At 44.5% G+C, this 26,162-nt stretch overlaps 1 protein-coding gene across 1 annotated transcript; it reads right to left on the minus strand.

Moving 5' to 3' along the window:
• Nucleotides 1-121: 121 nt before the first annotated feature.
• Nucleotides 122-25,418, minus strand: LOC142182878 (uncharacterized). The gene is made up of 18 exons (XM_075257651.1): nucleotides 25,355-25,418; nucleotides 21,880-22,026; nucleotides 20,888-20,944; nucleotides 18,175-18,233; nucleotides 17,923-18,088; nucleotides 17,462-17,568; nucleotides 13,448-14,743; nucleotides 13,112-13,256; nucleotides 12,876-13,022; nucleotides 12,366-12,596; nucleotides 9,780-9,922; nucleotides 9,558-9,685; nucleotides 9,342-9,475; nucleotides 2,946-8,012; nucleotides 2,006-2,155; nucleotides 1,838-1,924; nucleotides 1,623-1,676; nucleotides 122-582 (listed from the first exon to the last, which is right to left on the minus strand). Exons 2-18 carry the CDS (start codon nucleotides 21,991-21,993, stop codon nucleotides 364-366), a joined length of 8,304 nt encoding a protein of 2,767 aa, XP_075113752.1. The 5' UTR covers nucleotides 21,994-22,026; nucleotides 25,355-25,418; the 3' UTR covers nucleotides 122-363.
• Between the last annotated feature and the right edge of the window lie 744 nt (nucleotides 25,419-26,162).

A 26,162-nucleotide genomic window follows, 5' to 3' on the forward strand; every position in this document is an offset into this window, starting at 1 on the left:
GGAAGGTGCAAAGTGTTTAAAAGAGTAACAAATTTCCTTCAAGGTTTTACATGTAACACCAACCCATAACACACATTCTGAGTAAATCCTGTAACATTCTCGAACTCCAACTTCCCACACACAAAGATTTGTCATGGCAAACAGGTCTAGTACAATTGTCCCTGATCACTCACTAAACCTGGGACCTTTGTACTTCTAGTGCAATTGACCTGGACTTCTGTAAGACGCGTATAAGGGGGGGGGGGGGGAAACACCTTTTACAGGACGGATTTGCCCATTTGTTCCCACTGCGCTCCGTCTCAATGGCCCAACCTATTTCTCAGCGACTTGCTCACCCTCAGAACTGCACACTGGGAAACACATTCAGGTCGTTGGAAGGCCAAGGCTGCGGTTTAATGTGTCATCCAGTCGGAGAGTTTCCCTCTGTAGTACCTGAGGTCTAATATCAGAGGTCACTGCGGCCAATGAACGGGTCAGATTGTGTCTCAAGTTCATAAGATCGTCCGTGGTGCGGGAACATCGCTGTATGTAACGGGAACGGTGGCCACGTTCCGTCTCAAGCTGCGACTTTAGGAAGGAGATCTGTGGGAGAGGATACAAGATGGCTTTATTTATTCTCGCTCCAGACCATTGCAGCAACCCATTAGTTCTGTCTTATTATGTCATATTCTGCATACACCATATATGCCAGGGGTACACAACTACTCTAAGAATGGGCCACTACCATAACCTTGCCGAGCTCCACCCATGCTCCCCTATGATCTTACCCAATTTCTTTATGCCCTATACTGTAATAGTAAGCCTCCTTAGTGCCTCCTTATAGTATAATGCCCCCTTAGTGTCTCCCACCTTGAATAAAGGCCCAGTAGTGCCCCCGCATGGAATACTGCCCTCTTAGTGGCCTGCACATGCTACAATATCCTATTGATGTCCCCACACAGTAAAATGCCCCCTTGGTGGCCTCCACACTGTATAACGTCCTCTTAGTTCTCCCCGTACAGCATATTGACCCCATACAATATAATGCTCCCTTACTGGCCTCCACATGGTATAATGTCCTATTGGTGCCCTCACACAACATAATGCCACAGTAGTGTCCCCACATAGTACAATGCTACATTGATGCCCCAACACAGTAACATGCCCTTTTCGTGCCCCCACACAATATAATGCCACATCAGTTGTCCCAACAACAGTATAATGCTACATTGATGCCCCAACATAGTAAACTGCACCATTAGTGCCCCAGCACAATAGCATTATATTGTGCCCATGCAACATAATGACCTCGTAATACCCCCCCACACTCTGTAAATGTACAAGAGGGCTCGAAGGAACTCCACTGCCTTGCTCCTTCATAGAGATGACCTGATCTCCCGACCACTGTTCCATTTGCACTGTAGTGGTAGCACCGTTTGGCACTCATCCCTGTTGCCTATACAGGAGTAGCTGGGGGTATATTGCTGTTTAGGCAGACTTTGATACAGCAGTGCAAAATGGAGAGTGGACTGTAGGAGTCTGGACAGAGGGCATCTGCGGCTGGGGTCTGACAGGAGTCCACCAGTTGAGGACCTCTGATATACGTTATATGTCGTAGATGCAGAACGACAAGTGTCACTTACCTGTTGTTGCAAATCTGTCACACTCAGCTGAGACGTAGAAGAATCGTCAGCATCCTAGAGGTATTAAGGGAATAAGAAGACATTGCAGCCTATGTAAGTGCGCCTGTTAAGACGGAAGTTACTAGATTGGCCAGTGCTAATGATAACACTCAAAAAGGCACCGCCATAGAAACCCATGAATCTTATTCATCAGTGGAATATCAGATGTATCTCACCTCACGTGTTTTATCCGTCGAGTGCTGCAACGCCGAAACATTGAGCTTACGCAGCTCCCTCCGGAGGTTCCTCCGCTCCTTCTCCACCTGTCAAAGTACACAGAAGTAAATGTAAGAAATCTTTGGCCCAGTTCATCATCCACGACTATTACTCATAGGGGCTCTTACCTCTTGTAACGTCTCACTCAGACGTAGGGTTTGGTTTTCCAATAAAGCCTTGTCATTTTCTAACCTGGCGACAGCCTCCTGGAGGACCTGCAGCCTCCTCTCTAGAGAGTCGCCATTCGTTGCGGCTAGGATCTCCACAGTTGTAGGATCCTGTTTAGAAGGGAAAAGCAATACATTTACTCATTGACTACAACTACCCCAGTCTTGTAACACCCAACATTTAAGGAAACATTTTGGGCACTTTTAGAAGAGAACAAACCAAAAAAATAAAAAATTAAAGTCTACATTTAGTTGTGCGGCGAACCAGGGACATGGCCGTTCCTGTTTTTGCCACCAGGCTCTGCACTCTAACAATGGGCCCAATGGACGATGAAGAAAGGAAATTTTGGTTACCATATAATGGCGATATTTGGTCTCTAAATTTTCAAAAGTGGAAGAGCAGGAATCGCCCTACCATCTGTCCCAAGAGTCAGAACCCTGCCAACCTCCTCTACAGAGCCTACAAGTGCTCCGAACCTGTTCTTAGTAGAGAGGACACTACAGAATTGATCTAAACTCGCTGGTCTCGTTGTTAAAATTTCTACCAGATACATGACGGATCTGTTATGATCAGCTTGAACGGTTGCTCCACGGTTCGGGATACAATTTACAACAGTTTACACTAAAGACTAGGGGTACAGAACCTACAGGCCATTATCCGAATCCTGACTGTAGATGACAGCTGTCCAGACCTGACTCCTTTATAATGACAGCTTTTACGAAAAAAGACTGATCTCCCGATCACTGTCCCTTTTGCACTATAGGACAGTAGCAGCAGCAGGGATCGGCACTCACCCCACTGCCTACGAAGGAGTAGCACAAGTGAGATAAGTAGGCGCATAGCCACCTATAATACGCAACTAAGGACATGAATGGTTGCCCACGTGAAACTCAAACTCACTTTTCTAAGTCTCTTCTCGAGTTCCTGAGATTTCTGCCTTAATGTAATCTCCTCGGCCTCCATGTGTCTCAGGGCAGATTCTGCTTTCTTCAACTTCCGTTTAAGATCAACTTCCCTCTTCTTAGCTTCATCTCTTTCATGATAAAGTGCCTGAATTTCTTGTAACATCTCTTGTATTTTTGTTGCTTCCTTTGGATAATTGTTCTTCAGAATCGTAGGTTCCTCATGGTGGTTTTCTAGCAGATCTCTCCTTTCAATCACCTGTATGCCTTCTTGGGACTCTTCCACCTCAGATATGAAACGTGTATCTTTTAGTGACTCTCGTATATTATCGTCCAGACGTCTCCTTTCTTCAGTATCTGTCTTTACTACTAGAAGTTTCTTTCCATAATCTTGCACATTTAAATTTAGGTCAATAGTCTCCGTTTTCGCTAAATCTTCAAATTTCTTCTCCAGTCTTAATAACGTCTCATTTTCTTCATTTTCTTGATTTTTTGTTCTTACATCTTGGGTTATAACCATCATGGCTTGTCTCAGTTCTCCTATCTCCACATTCAGCACATTCTTCTCAAGAACCATCATATCTATTGTCTTCTCCTTCTCTTCTGTGGTCTGAACAAGTTCTAACACTTTTTGTTTCAGCACATTTTTCTCTTCTTCATTCATCTTACTCTCTCGTTCTTTATCAATTAAACCCAGTCTTAGTTTTGCTATTTGCTCCTTCAAGAGTTTCATCTGCCTTTCTGCATCTTCTGCTTCTTTCTCCTTGTCCATGAGAGCTTGAGAAATTTCAACTACTTTATTCTGCATGGTCAGCTTTTCTTCCTCACGTAATCTTTTTTCTTGTATTACCCTTGTCTCTGTCTCCTTCAGAGCCTGCCCAACTTGTTCTATTTTTTTCTTTAAGGATTCCATATTTTCGACCACTTCTTTCACTTCCTTTTCTTTATTTCCTAAAGCTTGAGTAAGATCTGTCACCTTTTCTCTTAAACTTTTCTTCTCAGCTTTACTTTGCATTTCTCTCTCTTGGATTTCTTGTTCCTTACGAGTCAGGTCTTGTGTTAGTTCTCCGACTTTCTCTCGTAGAGATGTTAATTCTTCTTTTAGAACAGAAGATTCTCTTTCGTTTGCCTTCAAAGTTTGAGAAAGTTCTTCCACTCTCTGGCTCATAATTGTCTTTTCTTCAATACTAGCCTCTCGGGCCACTGTTTCTTTCCTTACCAAGGCTAGACCAAGTTCTTCTATCTTCTCTCTAAGGGAGGTCATCTCCATCTTGGTCCTATCTGCTTCATGGTTCTTCTCTCCTAGAGACTGGGACATTGTCTTAATTCTCTCTCTCAGAACTTTCTTCTCTTCTTCATAGTGTCTTCTTTCAGTCTTGATCTGTTCCTCCTTATTTACCAAAACCTGCCTTACTTCTTCTATGGTGTCTGTTAGATATTTAATTTCTAATTTTTTCTCCACAGCCTCTTGCTCCCTCTCTACTAAAGCTTCGGACAGTTCTTTCACTCTTTGTATTAAGGATGTCTTCTCTTGTTGACTTGCTTTACTTTGCTCCCGAATGTCATCTTCTTTAACTAGTAAGACTTGTCTCAGCTCTTCCATTTTCTTTTTTACGGCTGTCACCTCATGTTTCGCCAAATCAGATTCTTGCTCTTTCTCAAGCAGAGCCTTGGTAGCGTCCCTAACCTTCTGCTGTAGAGTCTTCCTTTCTTCGTCACTCACTCTTCTGTCTTGTTCGTTATGGGCAAGCATTTCCTTGAGTTCTCTTATTGTTTCTTTCATAGTGTTTACCTCCTCTGCTTCTCTCTCCTTTTGTGTTAGAGATAAAGAAAGTTCTGACATACTTTTCCTCAGACGTTGCGCTTCTTCTTCATGTTCCTTATTTTCTTGTTCCTTCTCATGGAGACATTGCTCCAGTTCTTCAATCTTCTCTTGAAGAAGCTTCACTTGCATCTCTTTATTATCCCTTTCTCGGCTCTTTTCCATTGCAGACTGGGTAAGTTCCATAAGTCTCTGTCTTTGAGATTCCTTATCTTTGGCAATTTGCTTTTCTCGTTCTTCCATTTCACTTTCTTTCTCTACCAGCTGTTCTTTAAGTTTTTCTATCTTACTATTCAATAATTTTATATCTCTGGCTGCAACATCTGCATCCTGAATTCTCTCTGCTAAAGTCTGGGAAAGTTCTGCCACTTTTTCTCTCAGGACTTTATTCTCAAGATCCCTCCGAGTTATCTCCTCTTTTAGCTCATGCTCTTGATTGATTAAAACCTGTCTAAGCTCGGCTATCTTGTCACTCAGAGATCTAATTTTTAGCTCTTTGTTATCGGCTTCCCTTTCCTTTTCTGTTAAAGATTTAAAAAGTTCTGATTCGGTCTTGTCCTGAGACTTTTTCTCCAGCTCAATGAATCTTTCTTTCCTTCGTATTTCTTGATCCTTCTCCATCACGACTTGCCTAAATTCTTGGACCTTATCTTTCAAAAATGTAATTTCGACTTCCTTCTCTTCAATCTCTATCTTCTTTTCGGAAAGACTGCGAGACAATTGAGATATGTTCTGTCTCAGAAGAGATTTTTCTTCCTCGGTTTTTAGCTCCTCATTCCTTACTTCATCTTCTTTTTTCAGGAGAACTCCCTCCAGTTCAGTTATTTTCTCTCTCAGCAATTTCCTTTTATCTTCTGCCTCTTCTAAGTCATGTTCCTTCTCGATAAGAACTTGAGAAAGTTTTGCTACTTTTTCTTTCAAAGTGTTTTTCTCAAAGTTTGCTTCTTCGCACTGTCTCTGCCGATCTCTCAAAACTCTTCCAAGTAACTTTAGTCTATCTATTAAAGCTTTACCTTCTTCTTCTGTAGACATCTCTCCAATAAGAGCCTGGGAAAGTTCTGTCACCCATTTCTGGAGTTCCCTTCTTTCTTCCTCTCCTTGAACAGATGCAATAGCTCGATCCTTTAACTCTTGACCCATTTGGTCAATTGTCATGTTCAAAGCTTTTATTTGTCTTTCCTTCTCCTCATCATGGACCTCCCGGTCTTCAAGAGCCTGAGACAACTCTGCCACATGCCGTTTTAGAGTCATTATCTCTCTATCGCTCTCACTTTTGGCGTCTTCTGCCTCTCTTTGAGTCTCAACCAGCAAAAGTTGAATTTGTTCCACCTCTCTCTTCAGATCTTGTATTCTTGTCCTATCCTCCTTTTCTTGAATTTCTCTCTCTTTATGGGCGCGCAACAGATCTTTGAACCGAACATCCAAATCGTTGTTAATCCTGCTCAAATGTATTCTCTCTCTATCGGCCTCGGCCCCTTTCTCTAGCAAAGTCCGAGAAAGTTCTTGTAACTTTTCTTGAAAAGATTTGTTATCCCTTTCCCTCTGTTCCTCAACAAATTGTCTCTCATTCAAGACCTCGGAAAGTTTCTTCTCCAGTTGTCTATTCTCTTTCTCAAGTCTTCTCCATTCATCCAAATCTTTCTCATTCTCTCTTAAAGAACGTGAAAGCGTCTCTAGTTTGTTATTTAGACTCTCCCGCTCCCTTTCATACTTCCTTTCTAAAACTTCAAGCTCTATTTCTTTTTCCTTTAAGGCTTGAGAATACTCAATCACTTGTTCTCTCAGAAGTTTTTCCTCCAGTTGTGCTTGCTTCTCCGTGGATTCTTTCTGTTCCAGTTTAGCTTCGACCATAGACTTTACATGCTGGCACCTCTGAAACTTCTCTTCTAAGTTCATGAGCTCTCTTTTCTGCTGCTCTACAGTTAGCCTATGACGCTCTTTTTCTTGCTGGCTGTCTCGCAAAGTTTCCAGCAGTTGCTTGCAGGCTTCGTCTCTCTCTTTCAAAGTTTTGGAATGAAACTCTAAATCGTTACAGATCATTTCTTTTTCTTTTTCAACATTAAACAAACTGTCCTTCAACAATTTTATTTCACGCTCTCTCTCTTTACTCCCCTCGGTTTGAGACTGCAACAAACTAGACAACGTCACCTTTTCTTCCACATACCCCTGAATATTCTCTTTTAACATTGCTATGTTTTCTTCATACTCTTCAACACTTTGACCAAGTTGTTCTTTCTCTAACTCACACTCCACAATTCTAGATCGTAAAGACTCAGCCAGAGAGTCCCTCTCTTTTAACATCACGGTTTGATGGGTTATTTCTTCGAGTGCGCTCTCTTTCTCGGCTTGCTGATCCTTTAGATGTTCTCTTAATGCCTCCAACTCTTTTTTCAGTTCTTCAACACTTTGCAACAACGCCTTCACCTTGGTTTCTCCATCTTCTTGACACTGTCTGAGACGCTCCTGTAGATCGGATTGTTTCTGCTCTGCCGTGGTAGTTTCATCAGACAACTGCTGGAAGACAGATTCCTTTTCTTTTTGAAGGAGGCTCAACTTTTCATTACAGATATCGATTTCTCGCTCCCTTTCTGCTATTATCAGTCGGCTCTCCTGTTCGGCCTTTAGCGCAAGATCTTTCTGAACTTCACACTCTTCCAGACGTTGTGCCAAGATTGTCAATTGTAGCTCGGTCTCCTTGTAGCTCTGGATCTGATGTTGTAACTGAGCGTGCACCATTTCTCTCTCTTGCTGGAGTTGTGTTACAGTCTCTTTACAAGTCTTGATTTCACGTTCTCTTTCTTGTACAGTTACCTGGAGCTGAGCTGCTGAAGTTAAAGCGTTCTCCTTCTCTCCGTTACAATTCTGAATATTCTCTCTGAGTTCTGTAATCTGCCTCTCGATCTCTTCTAAACTATCCTCTTGGTTTGTCAACGCAGCCAGCGCTCTCTCTTTCTCGTCATGACACTCTTTCAAGCTCTCTTTGATGATCTCCATTTCCCGGTCCTGTTCACTTTTCATTAGAACTTGGCGCTCTAAGTTTTCCAGGGCTGCCTCTTTCTCGGACTGACATTTTTTTAGGTTTTCCTTGAGCTCAGAAACTTCTTTTTCCATTTGCGCCTGTAGAAGGGCTACTCCATCCAGCTCAGACTGTTTCTCTCTCGCCAGTTCTTCTACACGCTCTTCTACCACCTGTCTCAGACTCTTTTCTTGCTCCAGACAGTCTCTCAAGGTGTTTAATTGTTCCTGAAAGAAATTAAAGTTCAGAATTATTAAATTATATTTCATCAGGTCTGTTCTTAATCTGCACAACTGTGTACCTATAGCTGATTTTAGCGTCAACAGTCAATCATATAACTGCTATTTTATCTACAACACACTATGATCAGTACGGACATTCACATTCAATAGCTATATGCCGACGACTATCTCACCAGATTCCCCCATACACAAGCACGCTCTGGTCAGATGTGGATAGAACAAATGGATCGGGCAGCTGAAATTGAACCCCAATATCTTCGGAGGTTCCCTATACACATTAGATGTTTAGATACTTCTGTATAAATCAGCGGAATCAGTGGACAAAGATCTAATATACAAGGCCAAACTTACTCAAAAAATATTGGTAACTGCTCTCCCACCACTATCACAGTCTAAAATTGGCCATACCCCGCACATGACACATTACCCCGCCCATGAACACAAGCCCATATGTGCCCAGAGATAAACCAGGAGACCAAAGACAAATCCAAATGGTCCAAAATATGGATTAAAGCAATGCATGCTGCAACCACACCGTTTGGATCTGTGCACCGTAACATACAATAAAGCATCCGGAAATGCTGAAACTGAATATGCCAAATTCATAGTCTCCATGACAGCAGGTGTCAGCAAGCTGTCCAATTACATATTGGCTGCGGACTTTATACAAATTTGTCTGATGTATACGGCCACTTTGTCATATCACAGACTAGTCGTTGACATGTTAAACTAGGCAGTCTGATCAGCCATGGTTCCAGCACTCTTCATACAGTCGATATTGCCATAGGAAGCCATGGCCGGCCAGACAGGCAAACTCTTTATCAGACAACCCATTTGAAGGGTTTTTCCTGACCCCATGGTAACTTTTTCTATTGATGACGTATCTACAAGATGGGTCACCAGCAATCAATTTGGTGGTGGGCATCCAACACCCAGACCCCACACTGATCAGCTGATTCAGCTTCCACCAGAATTGCAGCCTCCTCCCTTGTATAGTGTTGGTGCTGGAGTAGTGTAGCTCTGCATCTAGTACTTGAATAGGAGCGGAGCAGTTTCCAGTCCAGAGCACTAGTTTCTGACGTCAGGAGGCAGTCAAATCAGCTGATCGGTGCGGGGTCTGGGTGTTACTGATTAACTATCCTGTAGAAAAGACAACGGTATAAAAAAAAAAAAAAAAAAAAAGAACTCCCCTTTAAACAGCTCATATACATAGTACACAGTTTTCTCTGAACCCATCCAATAGAACAGGAGCAGTCTCAGTCTCGTCGTGAAAAAGCTATAGGACAGAAGGGAGGGGTTAACTATTATTTATACCAAGCTTAACTCCAGGTCTCCTCTCACTGATTTTTCTGCCTCATTCTCTTCTTCCAAGTCAGCCAACCTCTGGGACAGAGTGAGACATCTCTTCTGTAAGGCGTCCTGCTCAGCATATAAGATGGAAAGCTCATCTGTAATAAATTCAGACAGAAAACCATAAGTTACCGTCTCTTACACACAGAACGTCCCGGCATGATGTACGATGACTCTTACCTTGGACAGTCTTCTTGGCCTGAGCGACGGTCTGGACTTCCAGCTCTAGCTGGCTACACCTAATCTCCAGCTGAGATGATCTTTCCTGAGATGTAAAAACTGAATTCTCCAGAGACTGTTTCATGACTCTAAGAAATAAACACATAAGATGCAGATGAGACAGTAAGATTTATAAGTCACCGGGGAGAGATGTGCAGGGACACTTGGAGACATGGTTCTTACTGGAGGTCCCTGAGCTTCTCTCTCAGCTCCAGACATTCTCTCTCGCTGACTCCAAGTTGTACGTCAAGTGTGGACCTTTCCCGATTCAAGGCTTCTGCGTCCTGAGATAACTTGTCCTGCTCCTTCTGCAGGTTCTCTCGTTCCTATCAAGTCAAATAGATATATAGTTACGGAATCATTTACATTGCTGCCTTAAAGGGGTATTCCAACCTCTGCAAATTGCTGCTGAGATGGGAACAACTGGCCACAAGTCCTGACCACCAGGCCGGAATTTATGAAAACAAGCTCTAGGCGGTTGAAATCCCATGCATGCGCAGAAATGCTTGGTTCTGAGCGGTACTGCGCATGCCCGAGCGCCATTTTGTTGTAGAGAACTGCACGGTCTACAACAAAATGACGCTTGGGCATGCACAATACCGCTCAGAACGGAGCGTTACTGCGCATGCATGAGATTTCAACCACCCGCGGCAAGACTACAGAAGATACAGGACGTGTGGAGGAGGAGGTCTTTTGGAGCACAAGCAACAGAGGAGTGTTTCGGAGGTTAGATGCGAGGGGTGGTCGCTGGCCCTGGAGCTCAGTGATCATCATTTGCATATATTAGTTACCTATTTTTACTAAAAATTGGGGGGTCTTTTGCAGAACTGGAGGCAGCACCTGAATAGCCTTTATAAAGGTTATTCAGGCATATGTTTACCTCAAAATCACCTTTCTAAATGATAGACTCCCTTTAAAAATCCATACTGTGCCTTGCAAACTGTGACTGTGATACCAAAATCAAACTTTTTTGAGCTTGCACAGCATACCGTATATAAAAACACAACTTAATATTTCATATATGCAATCACCTTCATGCAACTTTGCAGCAAAAATTGCACAAAAAAATCAAATTTACCACTAAAGTGAGGCTCAAGCAATCCCGGGCTGCAAACAAAATGTACTGTCCAAAAAACTGCAAGATGTGAGGAGTTCATACATACCACACTAGAGATGAGCGAGTAGTATTCGATCGAATATCTCTTCGCCATAGGTATGCGTGTAAGCGGCCGAACACCAAGGAGTTGAACGCATCGAATATTCGATTAACCCTTTGGTGTTCGGCCGCTGACACGCATACCTATGGCAAAGAGGTATTCGATCGAATACTACTCACTCATCTCTATACCACACGTCTATATTTACAGGGGCGGGTGTTAAAGAAACGCCAAAACCGCAGAAAGGCATCAACCCATTTTATGCATGCAAATTAAATCGGAGTTTACATAAAAATGTAATTTTCTATATAGGTTCATCTCTAGCGATAATCGTTATTGCTATTGTTTTAGTGTAACGGGTATCGCTAGAGACGTATTTTACTCTAGAAAGCTCAGGTATGGACAGGACAGGGATTGGGTGAAATGTAAACTTTATCGATGACTTTGTGCATGTATTGTGTAAGTGTTTGGTGCGAGTCTTTTGGCGCCGCAACTTGGACAATGGGTGATAGCGCCAATAAACTTCCTGGTTACGTTCAGAGGGGTATTACATAAGAATACCCCTCTAATAAGGCTCCGAGGGGTATTACATTATCCCTCTATATGACAATCAGAAATCAAAAGAATAGTATGCTCTCTGATTGATAGAAGTGGGGATAACATGGATAGAAGTCCTCGTCCCCCCCCCACATACGCAGATAATGATAAGGATGAAGGGCTCCTTCAACCCCTCTTCCCTAACATGCTATCTGAGACAGGAGAGGGGAGAACATTTTAGAGCCTCATATCTCAGGAGCTCTTAGGGCTATTAAGAAGATCTTGGATTTATTTTACCGAATCGCTGTTAAAAACGCTGTCGGGAATGGAGATCTGCAATGGGAGCTCAATGCCGAATAGCATTTTTAACAGTGAATCGCTACGGATCTGTAAGGGCTATCATGAAGTTCTTGATATCGTTTTAAAGATTTGATTCCCATCTTTAAAATGAATCCAAGATCTTCTTAATAGCCCTAAGGGATCCTGAGATATCAGCATTAGGAGCAAGGACGTAATAGATACGTTCTGGGCTAGAAAAGTGACGCTCTGGGAGGACGTAGAGATACGTGGCTGGCAGGGAAAGGGTTAAGTCTGGAGCAAAAGAAACAGCGTGTATCTCAACTACCATTTTCCCCTATGGAATAGAAGAGCACTGGTTACTTCTTTCCAGAAGTTCCACCTTGTCGGCCAGGACTTTTGGCCAGTTTTTCCCATCTTAGCAAACCGTTTACTATGTCCAAACACTCATACAGTTAGAATCTACTCCTTTGAGCTCCCCCATGTACATGCATACTCGGAAAGGAGGAGATAAGTTGCTGCCAGACACCTCTGACAGTGGCTTATCTACCTTAACGCTAGAGGTATTGCACGTATTAAAATAGAACGTGCTCAATTAACAAACTTCTTAAAGTAGACTGAGCATACTACTATACAAACTGTATTCTCCTGTGGCGCCACCACAGGGGAAATAAAGTATTACATGTTGCTCTTTTATTTATTTTATAACTGACAGACATCTAAAAACTGAGCTACACCTGTAACATTGGAAGAACCATGTCATGATGCTGCCATTCACCTGCTTAAGCTCGGCCTGCAGTCTCTCTCGCTCTCTTCGGAGGTACGACAGCTCAGTCTCCAGGTTCTCTCTTGCTGCTTCGTAGTCCTGGAGGAGGAGCTGTGTCTTGGTGAGCTCCGCCCCCTGCTGTGAACACTGCTCCTCACATTGGTGCAGGTGATGCTGGGCGTTCATTAGTTCCCTCTGTGTCTCCTGGAGGATTTCTCTTACAGACTCCAACTCTTTTTCCCTCTGTAGAAACACAATGAAGGGTGAGTCTTCCCTGCAAGCGACTGAACAAGCATCAAGACTGCTGACATTTTCATTTACGAATATGCAGGATCAATCGTAACCTCTGTACTGCTAGGATAATGGACAACTATAGAAGTGCACAATGCACAGGACCGAGCTTTGGGACCCCCTAACAACACAACTATAATGCTAGGAGTCCCCCCCCCCCATAGTGCTCACACCTGTATATCAAGCGCACACATGGACCAATTTCACAGCCATTCTGTATATTTACTTCACCTGTTGCAAGAGACTGTTCAGCTCCACCTTATCCAAAGATAAGGCTCGATTCAAGTCTCCCATCTTGGCTACTGCATCTTGCAGGTCGTCCACCTCGGCCTTGTGTCGGCTCTGCTCCACCAGTAGTTCTGCCATCTGCTTTTCTGCCTGTGAAAGCAACAAATCGAATAAGCTGTACAAGACTGGAAATGATGTGATAATACTCTAATACCTAAAGAGTCCATGGAGAGGTTTACCTGGTGGAGGGCTCCCTGCATGCCAGTCCTTTCATCCAGAGACAAGTCGGCCTCGAGACGAAAGCGCAGCAGCTCTTCTCGCAACACCATCAACTCATGGAGTAGATTGGAGCGTTCAGACTCTACAGCATCAAGCGACCGCCGACTATCGGAGTGCAAAGGAGACAAATGAATAGAGGGTGGTCCGGCCATGCATTTACAAACGACATATTCCGATTTTATAAGCAATTGAAGAGGTTATCTCCTGTACTATGGATAGTGGATAACTTTAATAGACAGGTCAATGAACCACCTAGATATACACAATATATAGAGACTCCATAACATACTACTTACTGACTGTCTCGCAGGTCTTGCTCTACATTGAGAAGTCGTGACTCTTCTTCCATTTCTTGCTTCATCAGGCTGGTTCTCAGAAGCTCCGCCTCTTCAGAGCGCTCTTGCAGCTCCGCCTTCAAAGATTGGACTTCCTGTTCCAGCTTCCCAACTTGCTCTCTGTAGGATTCCATTTTCTGTACCATTAAATCCAGGGAGCGCACTTCCTGCTGAGATATCTCCATTTGTCCCATGAGTGGAGATAATTCTAGGAGGGGCGACAGTGAGGTTGGAAGAGTTGTGTCTTGTAGTGAAGTCATCACGTTGCCCTCCTCTAATGTCATCACTTCAGGCAACTTGATCTCGTTGGTGTCCTGTTGCAGGGTCTCTGGCTGTAATGTCATTTGAGACCTCGTAGTGCTCGCTTCCTGCTCCGCTGCCACTAGCTGTGTCCTCACTGTGCTCGCTTCCTGCTCTGCTGCCGCCAGCTGTGTTCTCATGGTGCTCGCTTCCTGCTCCGCTACCACCAGCTGTGTTCTCATGGTGCTCGCTTCCTGCTCCGCTGCCTCTAGCTGAATCTTCATGGTGCTCGCTTCCTGTTCCGCTACCACCAGCTGTGTTCTCATGTTGCTCACTTCCTGTTCCGCTACCACCAGCTGTGTTCTCATGGTGCTCGCTTCCTGTTCCGCTACCACCAGCTGTGTTCTAATGGTGCTCGCTTCCTGCTCCGCTGCCTCTAGCTGAATCTTCATGGTGCTCGCTTCCTGCTCCGCTACCTCTAGCTGTGTCCTCATCATGCTCGCTTCCTGCTCCGCTATCACCAGCTGTCCTCTCAAGGTGCTCGCTTCGTGCCCCGCTTCCACTAGTTTTGTCCTCATTGTGCTTGCTTCTTCCTGAGCCACCACCAGATTTGTCCTCATGATGCTTGCTTCGTGCTCCGCTTTCATGAGCTGTGTCCTCATCATGCTTGCTTCCTGCTCTAATGCCTCAAATTGAGACTGAAGTGATTTCAGCTCCTTTTCTAATCTCTGCTCACATGAGGTTTTTGTTTCCAGTTGCAGCTCCTCAGATTGAGATTGTAACAATTCCTCCTGATGTTTTCCTGTGCCCAGCACAGAACGTTGTTCCTTCACCGCTGCTCCTTCTTCTTCTCCTGTTGCCTCTATTGATTCTATCCCATGAGCCCAAGTGACCAACAGGTACTTTGGTGGCTCCGTTATGTTTCCAAGGCGTGGCCTCCATGAGATAAGGGAGGAACATGAAGTTTGTAGAAGGCGGATACATCTTGTCCACTCAGCTCGCAATGCAGATAAATCTCTGAAAAAAAAACATGTATATAAAGGATCTGTCCTCTCTCCTGTGTGGTGTAGTATATAGAGGACCTGTCCTGTGTGGTGTAGTATATCGAGGACCTGTGCTGTGTGGTGTAGTATATAGAGGACCTGTTCTGTGTGGTGTAGTATATAGAGGACCTGTCCTGTGTGGTGTAGTATATAGAGGACCTGTCCTGTGTGGTGTAGTATATAGAGGACCTGTCCTGTGTGGTGTAGTATATAGAGGATCTGTCCTGTGTGGTGTAATATATAGAGGATCTCTCCTGTGTGGTGTAGTATATAGAGGATCTGTCCTGTGTGGTGTAGTATATAGAGGATCTGTCCTGTGTCGTGTAGTATATAGAGGATCTCTCCTGTGTGGTGTAGTATATAGAGGACCTGTCCTGTGTGGTGTAGTATATAGAGGACCTGTCCTGTGTGGTGTAGTATATAGAGGACCTGTGTGGTGTAGTATTTAGAGGACCTGCCCTGTGTGGTGTAGTATATAGAGGATCTGTCCTGTGTGGTGTAGTATATAGAGGACCTGTCCTGTGTGGTGTAGTATATAGAGGACCTGTGCTGTGTGGTGTAGTATATAGAGGATCTGTCCTGTGTGGTGTAGTATATAGAGGATCTGTCCTGTGTGGTGTAGTATATAGAGGACCTGTCCTGTGTGGTGTAGTATATAGAGGACCTGTCCTGTGTGGTGTAGTATATAGAGGATCTGTCCTGTGTGGTGTAGTATACAGAGGATCTGTCCTGTGTGGTGTAGTATATAGAGGATCTGTCCTGTGTGGTGTAGTATATAGAGGACCTGTCCTGTTTGGTGTAGTATATAGAGGGTCTGTCCTGTGTGGTGTAGTATATAGAGGATCTGTCCTGTGTGGTGTAGTATATAGAGGACCTGTCCTGTGTGGTGTAGTATATAGAGGACCTGTTCTGTGTGGTGTAGTATATAGAGGATCTGTCCTGTGTGGTGTAGTATATAGAGGATCTGTCCTGTGTGGTGTAGTATATAGAGGATCTGTCCTGTGTGGTGTAGTATATAGAGGATCTGTCCTGTGTGATGTAGTATATAGAGGATCTGTCCTGTGTGGTGTAGTATATAGAGGACCTGTCCTGTGTGGTGTAGTATATAGAGGATCTGTCCTGTGTGGTGTAGTATATAGAGGACCTGTTCTGTGTGGTGTAGTATATAGAGGATCTGTCCTGTGTGGTGTAGTATATAGAGGATATGTCCTGTGTGGTGTAGTATATAGAGGATCTGTCCTGTGTGGTGTAGTATATAGAGGATCTGTCCTGTGTGATGTAGTATATAGAGGATCTGTCCTGTGAGGTGTAGTATATAGAGGACCTGTCCTGTGTGATGTAGTATATAGAGGACCTGTCCTGTGTGGTGTGGTATATAGAGGATCTGTCCTGTGTGGTGTAGTATATAGAGGACCTGTCCTGTGTGGTGTAGTATATAGAGGATCTGTCCAGTGTGGTGTAGTATATAGAGGACCTGTCCTGTGTGGTGTAGTATATAGAGGATCTCTCCTGTGTGGTGTAGTATATAGAGGATCTCTCCTGTGTGGTGTAGTATATAGAGGACCTGTCCTGTGTGGTGTAGTATATAGAGGACCTGTCCTGTGCGGTGTAGTATAAAGAGGATCTGTCCAGTGTGGTGTAGTATATAGAGGATCTGTCCTGTGTGGTGTAGTATATAGAGGATCTCTCCTGTGTGGTGTAGTATATAGAGGATCTCTCCTGTGTGGTGTAGTATATAGAGGACCTGTCCTGTGTGGTGTAGTATATAGAGGACCTGTCCTGTGTGGTGTAGTATATAGAGGACATGTCCTGTGTGTTGTAGTATATAGAGGACATGTCCTGTGTGTTGTAGTATATAGAGGACCTGTCCTGTGTGGTGTAGTATATAGAGGACATGTCCTGTGTGTTGTAGTATATAGAGGACCTGTCCTGTGCGGTGTAGTATATAGAGGACCTGTCCTGTGCGGTGTAGTATATAGAGGATCTGTCCTGTGTGGTGTAGTATATAGAGGATCTCTCCTGTGTGGTGTAGTATATAGAGGACCTGTCCTGTGTGGTGTAGTATATAGAGGACCTGTCCTGTGCGGTGTAGTATAAAGAGGATCTGTCCAGTGTGGTGTAGTATATAGAGGATCTGTCCTGTGTGGTGTAGTATATAGAGGATCTCTCCTGTGTGGTGTAGTATATAGAGGATCTCTCCTGTGTGGTGTAGTATATAGAGGACCTGTCCTGTGTGGTGTAGTATATAGAGGACCTGTCCTGTGTGGTGTAGTATATAGAGGACATGTCCTGTGTGTTGTAGTATATAGAGGACATGTCCTGTGTGTTGTAGTATATAGAGGACCTGTCCTGTGTGGTGTAGTATATAGAGGACATGTCCTGTGTGTTGTAGTATATAGAGGACCTGTCCTGTGTGGTGTAGTATATAGAGGACCTGTCCTGTGCGGTGTAGTATATAGAGGATCTGTCCTGTGTGGTGTAGTATATAGAGGACCTGTCCTGTGTGGTGTAGTATATAGCGGACCTGTCCTGTGTGGTGTAGTATATAGAGGACCTGTACTGTGTGGTGTAGTATATAGAGGACCTGTCCTGTGTGGTGTAGTATATAGAGGACCTGTCCTGTGTGGTGTAGTATATAGAGGACATGTCCTGTGTGTTGTAGTATATAGAGGACCTGTCCTGCCCCTCATACCTTTCTGTTGCAGTCTTTAGTTCCTTAAAATGTCTATGAAATGTCACAACTTCAGTCCATAATCCCAAGAGTCGCGCGTGCTCGCCCTGTATTTGACCTTTATAAACCTGAATGACAAAAAGCAATAAGACCGACTGAACTTCTTACTACAGAATCACTTTACACAAGAGGAGACATTACAGTCCTAGCTGTGCCATGTATCACATCTCTGGGCTCTATCTATATAGCACAGTCCAGCTGCAGGTTCCTTATACTCTGCCTCATATAGAATGGTTACAGGTGCAAGGATGCAACATATATGACCATGACCTCCAAAGCTTGTGACTGCCTAGACTTACTCCATGGCACTCCAATGGTTAACATACATTGCTAATGCAGTACCGTTTGTATGACGCTCATCTACACTGGTCTCCAGAGAAGATGAGGTCTCACTATAAGGGTTACACCCCTGGGTTACTCACCTCTCTCTCCTCCTGCCATTCCCTCTCCTTTCTCTCCAGTTCCTGGATGGCGCTGGACCAGTCCGCTGTCAGCTTGTGAATGTCTTCACCCAGCAGCTTATTAGACTCCTGGGTCTGTACCAGATCTTCCCTGAGCAGAGCGTTGACTGCGGCCAGACCGGCACATCTACACCAGAGGAGGAGAACCACCATGTATAAGAGAACACAACCCCCATCGTCTCATTCCGGAGCGCCTCCTCCTCCTCTGCTCACCTTTGTTGTTCCTCTTCCAACTTTCGAAGAGCTTTCTCCAACTCCAGTTCTCCACGGCTCTGGGAGGGAAGACAATACATGTGTATATAGGAGGCGGCTATGATGTCATTGACAAGTAGGTGCGGTAATCGTTTGATAAGCCGGCACCTGATGACATCATCAGAGACAGTCATCACCTGGCTGTACTATTGTACATGGTATCATCTTCCATCTAAACGGAGACCATTATATTCTAGCAAGCACCAAAACTACACTCCGAGCATAACAGCTGCACTGTGATATAGACAAAGGGGCGGAGCATGACACAAGGATTCTGTATTTGGTGCTCATGCACCGCCCCAATGCCTTAAATCTGTAACATATATAAGCAAAGTGTATTTGTTTTTGGAGTCTTCATTGCAAGAGACAATCCACAGTTTTACTACTGATGCCCCATCCTTATTAGATCTGCAGGGGTCCAACATCCAGGACCCTAACAGATCAGCTGTACCAGTTCACTTGCTGCACAAACTGTAGCAGCGGGTGCAAGTACTACATCCCCGCCCCAATAGGACAGCGCTGCAGTACCAAGACCCGCCACTACAGTTAGTACGGTGAGTGGTATACTGTATATACGTCACTGGGAACTGCGCTCTCTCAATCTGCGGGGTTCCCAGGTGTCGCAGATCTAATATGGATCACCCATCTAAGGATAGGCCATCAATAATCGAAACTGAATACCCACTTTAAATTTAACTCCTTTGGGACAGTGAGATTTTTATTTTTTTTTATTTTTCTACCTCCCTTTTTGGATACAGTGATACCAACTCTATTTATTTTTATAAGTCAACTTAAAAAAAGCGGAAAGTTATTTTTTTTCTATCACATTTGCTTTCTTACTTTTATTTTCAGTTCCCCCTATGGGGTTTGAACTTGCAATCATTTGATGTCTCATAAACATATTAACCCCTTCCCGCCGATGGCATTTTTTGATTTTTGTTTTTGACTTCCCTCCTTTTAAACCCCATAACTTTTTTATTTCCCCGCTCCCAGAGCCATATGAGGTCTAAATCTTTGCGGGACAAATTTTTCTTCATGATGCCGCCATTAATTATTCTGTATAATCTACTGGGAAGCTGGGAAAAAATTCAGAATGGGGTGGATTTGAAGAAAAAGTGCATTTCTGCGACTTTCTTATGGGCTTCGTTTTTACGGTGTTCACTGTGCAGCCAAAATGACCTGTCCCCTGTATTCTGTGTTTCGGTACGATTCTGGGGATACCAAATTTCTATGGTTTTATTTACATTTTAACCCTTAAAAAAAAACCTTAACCCCCTTAAAAAAAATCCAAAACAGTGTTAAAAAATTTTTTTTTCTAAAAGTCGCCATATTCTGACAGCCGTAACTTTTTTATACGTCCGTGTACAGGGATGCATAGGGCGTCTTTTTTTGCGGGGCCGGGTGTACTTTTTAGTTCTACCATTTTCGGGAAATGCTTTGGCTTTCATCACTTTTTATTAAAATTTTTATCAGAATCAAAATAGTGAAAAAAACGGCGGTTTGGCACTTTTGATTATTTTTCCTGCTACGGCGTTTACCGAACAGGAAAAATATTTTTATAGATTTGTAGAGCGGGCGATTTCGGACACGGGGATACCTAACATGTATGTGTGTCACAGTATTTAACTACTTTTATATGTGTTCTAGGGAAAGGGGGGGATTTGAAATTTTAATACTTTTTTATTTTTTTTTTAACTTTTTTTATTTTTTATTTTTTTTTGCATTTATTAGACCCCCTAGGGGTACTAAACCCCAGGGGGTCTGATCACTAATGCATTGCATTACAATGCTAATGCACTGCAATACATTGCAAAATACCGGCGCTTCTATTGCAGGCTATGTTGCATAGCCTGCAATAGAAGCAATGTAATGACAAGCCGGGGAGCCTTCACAAGTAACATGACGGCAGCCTGGAGCTTACTTCGGGTGCCGGCGATCACCAGGAAAATGGCGGCGCCCACACGCCACTGGGAAAATGGCGCCTCGGTCAGCTTTGACCGAGGTGCCGGAAGAGTTAATGCCTCCGATCGGAGACATTAGCACCGGTTGTCTACTGCGTAAAGCAGTAGACACCCAGCGGCTATGGCGGCCGCCATTGTTACACACCCGGCATGCGCCGTACTAGTATGGCGGATGTCGGGAAAGGGCTAAAATAAACCTACCTTGCAATATATTATCTACATACTGCATTTCTATTACACACAGTTCTAGGACGACAGGCCTTGCAGCCTTCCATAGGCTCCCAGCTATCAAAACAAGCAAATTACATCCCAGTATCCTATGTATAAAGATGGCTGGCTCCATGAGATGTAACGTCTTAGAGATGCTGCTGTAATACACTGTAGCATTTAAGTTGCTACACAGCCATGATCGGTGATCGCACAGATCACGACAGTGAGCCGTAGGTGTAGGTGTCTGCCATATAACATAGGTGACATCCTCCGCAGTTTCTGAGCCTGTGCCATATTACTCTGATGCCCGCCTGTCATACATGTACAGAGGAGGCTGCTGAGGGGTTGTATAGAACGTGACTATCATGGCTACCTTCTTCCCAAACAGGCCGCACCTGTCTGCAGCCTCAGTGTGGAATCATTTCAATGCCAAACACAACCTGTCGCTGTTTCATAAAGCAAGCAGCCATGTTTTTCTAACCCCGTCCAGTTGTTCTCCATACCAGACTGAACTCCTGGCTCTCCTGCAGCTCCTGGTAGCGACTTCTGTATTGCACAACCTGAAATCGGAGACAGAAAGATAGAAACAATTACATATAGTCCAAGTGTACAGGGCAGGGCCTATCATGTCGCTGCAGAACTAGCTATCCCTAATGTATGGCTGCTGAGGGAAACTATGGGGGATATGACTAGTGAACAGGTAGACTGCAGCGACTATACACAATGAGGGGGTGCAGACTGTGCCCCTTATACAGTCACTGCAGGAGATCAATAGGAGCATCGAGTCCTCACTGAACAAACTCTCCAGCTGTTGTGAAACTACAACTCCCAGCATTCTCCATTCGTGAATACAAACAGGTCATCCCTCACTCCTGAGGTGGACGGACAGGGTAGAAGACCTGTTATATATTCACAATATGCTGGATTTTATGGTTTCCTTGTGCACAACATAAAAGTGCTCTGTGGCTCACCATTTTGCAGCGCTTCACTATTGTGCACCTTCACCTCTGTTGCAGTCACTTTGGCTGGTGTCACCTTTGTGAAACGACTGTAAGATCTCATGTAAGATCTCATTAGACCTCCAGGACATGTAAGAGGTTACAGAGTCCTGCTGCACGCTCCTCTATTGTTTTGTATGGAGGGTAGCCATGCACTAGCCATGAGTCCACATGCGGCCGCACTCAGCTGTGGTGAGACTACAATACCCAGCAAGTCCTGTGGTTGAGAACCGTCCTGATAGGGAATGCTGGGAGTTGTAGTTTCACAACAGATGGCGTGCCACCAGTTCAAATGATCTAGATGAATTTTTGCAGTTCTTCCTACAAGAGATGACATTGACCATCAGACACTGAATAAGCAGGGAATGCTGGGAGATTTCTGCTCTGGAGGCTGCAGATTCTGATTTTAAGCATTTTTAGGCTGCTAAAATATTAGGATAATTCTCCAGTTTTGTCATCACTTTGTTCACTCGGATGAATAGATGTACAGACTTCACCTTTGCCTGCAATTTCTCCACCAGCACCGCCTGCCTCTTCTGAGCTTCTAGAGAGTTCTGTAGCTCCTTCTGCAGCGCCAGCCAGTCCCGGCCAAGCTCCGCCCCCTGCGTCATTGCTATGAGGTCATCACGTGCCTCCTGCTAAACCTGTGCAAGGAGAGAATCAGAATACAACGTCACATCTCAATGCCCTGTATACAACTCCTAAGGACACTGATATCGCACCATAAGGAAGACTTGGTTTCTCCACAGAGAGGATCTGGGTTCCAATTGGAGACCCCACACCCCTATGATGCCCACATGTGCTGATAGTAAATATGGAAAGGAATAGCCCTAATGACACAACTCATTTAAAGGGGTTTTCTGTCCACAAATCAAATAGGATAAGTCAATGTATGTGATGTGTCGGGGTCTGACACTTGGTATGGTACAAATCATTGTTCTAGCAGCCTCCATGACAGTGGACGAGGTTGTTGCGCCGCTCTTATTACTTGAATAGAAATGGTGCTGCCCACACTCGAGAACCAGTTTATTTCTATGGCCCTATATACACAACTGGGTATTTACATGATCCTGTAATTTGGGTCATGGGCAAAAATCAGGACAGGTCCTCTCCATTTTGCAGCCCGTGCTCACTGACCTCTGAATGGGGCACAGGCAGCAAACAAATAACATCCATGCCATTCAATCACGACCCGAGAACGCACACGTGGTCATGCGCATGTCGCCTTAGGGCAGGGGTAGGGAACGTACGGCTCTCCAGCTGTTGCAAAACTACAACTCCCAGCATGCATACTGTCTCTGCTGTTCTTGGATCTCCCATAGAAGTGAATGGAGCATGCTGGGAGTTGTAGTTTCACAGCAGCTGGAGAGCCGAAGGTTCCCTACCCCTGCTTTAGGCTGAGGTCAGACATTGCAGAAAAGTTGGGTTTTCTGTTGCAGGTTTCTGAGCCAAAGCCAAGGCTTCGAAAGGAATGTGAAATATATAGAAAGCGTCATATACTTATACACGCTTCCTATCATACTCTTCTTATTTCTCCTGCTGGGAAATCCGCTCTTGGCTACAGCAAAATCTGCAATAAAAAAAAAAAAAAAAAAAACTTGTCTGCAACGTGCGGCTTCAGAAAAAATAAAAATAAATTGCAAATCAAATCCTGAAAACCCTTCAGATAGCAGGGGCTAAGACAGCAAGACGGCAGACCTGAAGAGTTTGACCAGGTCGGAAGCAGTGATCGCATCCTTAGAGATCAGTCCCGCACGGCAGAATAATAGTAACGACTTTATCTCTATATCGCCAACATATTCCGCGGCACTGTATACAGCAGCGGGTACATGTCACCGTCCCATTCATCCGAACTACCATGTGTCAACACGGCCTGATCGTGAGAACAGGAAGGCAACGGGCACCGCTTTCCACGAAATCTACGACGGACAGGACGCCTGGATGGAGACGTCTTCTCATCGCAATTCCTCTTAAGTCTTAGTTCTTACAATTCAATCCAATCGATCTCTGGGAAAGCTGGGTGACAACTCACACTGCCGCTCCCACAGGTGTTGTCACCCAGCTTTCCCAGAGATAGTCTTCTTATTCTCATGTTTATTCATACAATGACGCATCTACATGTACAATCACTCAGCTTTCCCAGGACCCTGAATAGGTATAGTTGCCGCCTGGATGGAGACGTCTTCTCATCGGGAATCCTCTCAAGTCTTAGTTCTTACAATTCAGGTTCATTCTCAATCCAATCGATCTCTGGGAAAGCTGGGTGACAACTGACACTGCCACTCCCACAGATGTTGTCACCCAGCTTTCCCAGAGATAAACTTTTTACTATCATGTTTATTCATACAATGACGCATCTACATGTACAATCACTCAGCTTTCCTAGGACCCTGAATAGATATTGTTGCCGCCCGGATGGAGACGTCATCTCACTGCAAATCCTCTCAAGTCTTAGTTCTTACAATTCAATCCAATCGATCTCTGGGAAAGCTGGGTGACAACTGACACTCCCATAGGTGTTGTCACCCAGCTTTCCCAGAGATAGACTTCTTATTATCATGTTTATTCATACAATGATGCATTTACATGTACAATCACTCAGCTTTCCCAGGTCCCTGAATAGGTATAGTTGCCGCCTGGATGGAGACGTCATCTCACTGCCAATCCTCTCAAGTCTTAGTTCTTACAATTCAATCCAATCGATCTCTGGGAAAGCTGGGTGACAACTCACACTGCCGCTCCCACAGGTGTTGTCACCCAGCTTTCCCAGAGATAGTCTTCTTATTCTCATGTTTATTCATACAATGATGCATCTACATGTACAATCACTCAGCTTTCCCAGGACCCTGAATAGGTATAGTTGCCGCCTGGATGGAGACGTCTTCTCATCGGGAATCCTCTCAAGTCTTAGTTCTTACAATTCAGGTTCATTCTCAATCCAATCGATCTCTGGGAAAGCTGGGTGACAACTGACACTGCCACTCCCACAGATGTTGTCACCCAGCTTTCCCACAGATAAACTTTTTACTATCATGTTTATTCATACAATGACGCATCTACATGTACAATCACTCAGCTTTCCTAGGACCCTGAATAGATATTGTTGCCGCCCGGATGGAGACGCCTTCTCACTGCAAATCCTCTCAAGTCTTAGTTCTTACAATTCAATCCAATCGATCTCTGGGAAAGCTGGGTGACAACTGACACTCCCATAGGTGTTGTCACCCAGCTTTCCCAGAGATAGACTTCTTATTATCATGTTTATTCATACAATGATGCATTTACATGTACAATCACTCAGCTTTCCCAGGTCCCTGAATAGATATTGTTGCCGCTTGGAAGGAGACGTCATCTCACTGCCAATCCTCTCAAGTCTTAGTTCTTACAATTCAATCCAATCGATCTCTGGGAAAGCTGGGTGACAACACCCGTGGGAGCGTCAGTGTCAGTTGTCAGCTTTCCCAGAGATAGTCTTCTTATTATCATGTTTATTCATACAATGACGCATCTACATGTACAAGTCTTAGTTCTTACAATTCAATCCAATCGATCTCTGGGAAAGCTGGGTGACAACTCACACTGCCGCTCCCACAGGTGTTGTCACCCAACTTTCCCAGAGACAGTCTTCTCATTATCATGTTTATTCATACAATGACGCATCTACATGTACAATCACTCAGCTTTCCCAGGACCCTGAATAGATATTATTGCCCATAAGCACATTACACTCCTCACTTCATCACCCAACTTTCCCAGGACCCTGCTCCTGTGTAATACTGCCGTATAACTGGTCAGCTGTGCCCTTCAGAGCCCTCAGAAAGCTGTGTCATCCCCAGGAGAGTCACCGCGGGCAGGACCCGTTAGTTACCTCACAGTATCACCCCTCACCCCCGTATTTGCCTATAATGACCCCATTGACAGACCCACCCCCTCCCCCTCCCCCTAATGGCGCCCCCCAACCCTCTCTCTCACCCCCATTTTGAATCTCCCTCCAGTTTCTCCCGTTTTGGAGCACAACTGACCTCTGACCTCTCACACACGGCCGCGGACCAATCACTTCCTGCGTCGAGGTCATGTGACCGGGCTCTTCCTTCTCCTAGCAACCAGACTGCCGCCGCACTGCATTGTGGGGGTTGTAGTTCCTGGTGACGTCAGCGCTGTTCACCCTGGGGCTTGTTTTTTTGTTTTTGTTTTTGTCGTTTTTGTCTTTTCCCTGCAGTTTTTTTTGTCACTGTATATATCACAGTTTATGTTTTGCACCCTTCAAATATTCATTGGTGCGGAAACCGTTTTTTTTGTTCTTTCGTCTCCGTTTAGTCATCCTTGGTTTCCAAGAGCCGTAACTTTGACGTGACCACATGAGGACTTGTTTTTTGCCGGACGAGTTGTATTTTTTAATGCCATAATTTATCTTCATTAGAGATGAGCGAGTAGTATTCAATCGAATACCTCGCCGCCATAGAAATACATGTGAACACCAAGGGGTTAATTCGATGCGCTTAACCCCTTGGCCGCTTACACGCATTCCTATGGCAGTGAGGTATTTGATGGAATACTACTCGCTCATCTCTAATCTTCCTATTTAATGTAATGGCATATGAGGGGTTAAATTGAGCCCATTGTAAATATCTCCGGTCGCAGCCGTTGCAGGTCAGGGGTCAGCTGTATAACAGAGCCTGTACCGACCATATATAAAGTAAGCCTAGTACCTGACTTACGCCAGGTAACGATTCGCTCTTCTATGGGCGTGGCTTGGACCCTTTTTGAGCACCCCCATGCC

The sequence above is a fragment of the Leptodactylus fuscus genome, chromosome 10, assembly GCF_031893055.1.
Source record: "Leptodactylus fuscus isolate aLepFus1 chromosome 10, aLepFus1.hap2, whole genome shotgun sequence".
Taxonomy (NCBI): Eukaryota; Metazoa; Chordata; class Amphibia; order Anura; family Leptodactylidae; genus Leptodactylus; species Leptodactylus fuscus.

Bases quoted from the DNA above. Each gene is read 5' to 3' on its own strand.
- LOC142182878 (XM_075257651.1), bottom strand. From the start codon at position 21,993: ATGACGCAGGGGGCGGAGCTTGGCCGGGACTGGCTGGCGCTGCAGAAG. The intron at 18,089-18,174 runs GTGAGCAGAGGA...CCTCTGGTGTAG, and splicing joins TTGGAAGAGGAACAACAAAG to ATGTGCCGGTCTGGCCGCAG. The intron at 1,925-2,005 runs GTAAGAGCCCCT...GTACTTTGACAG, and splicing joins TGAGTGAGACGTTACAAGAG to GTGGAGAAGGAGCGGAGGAA.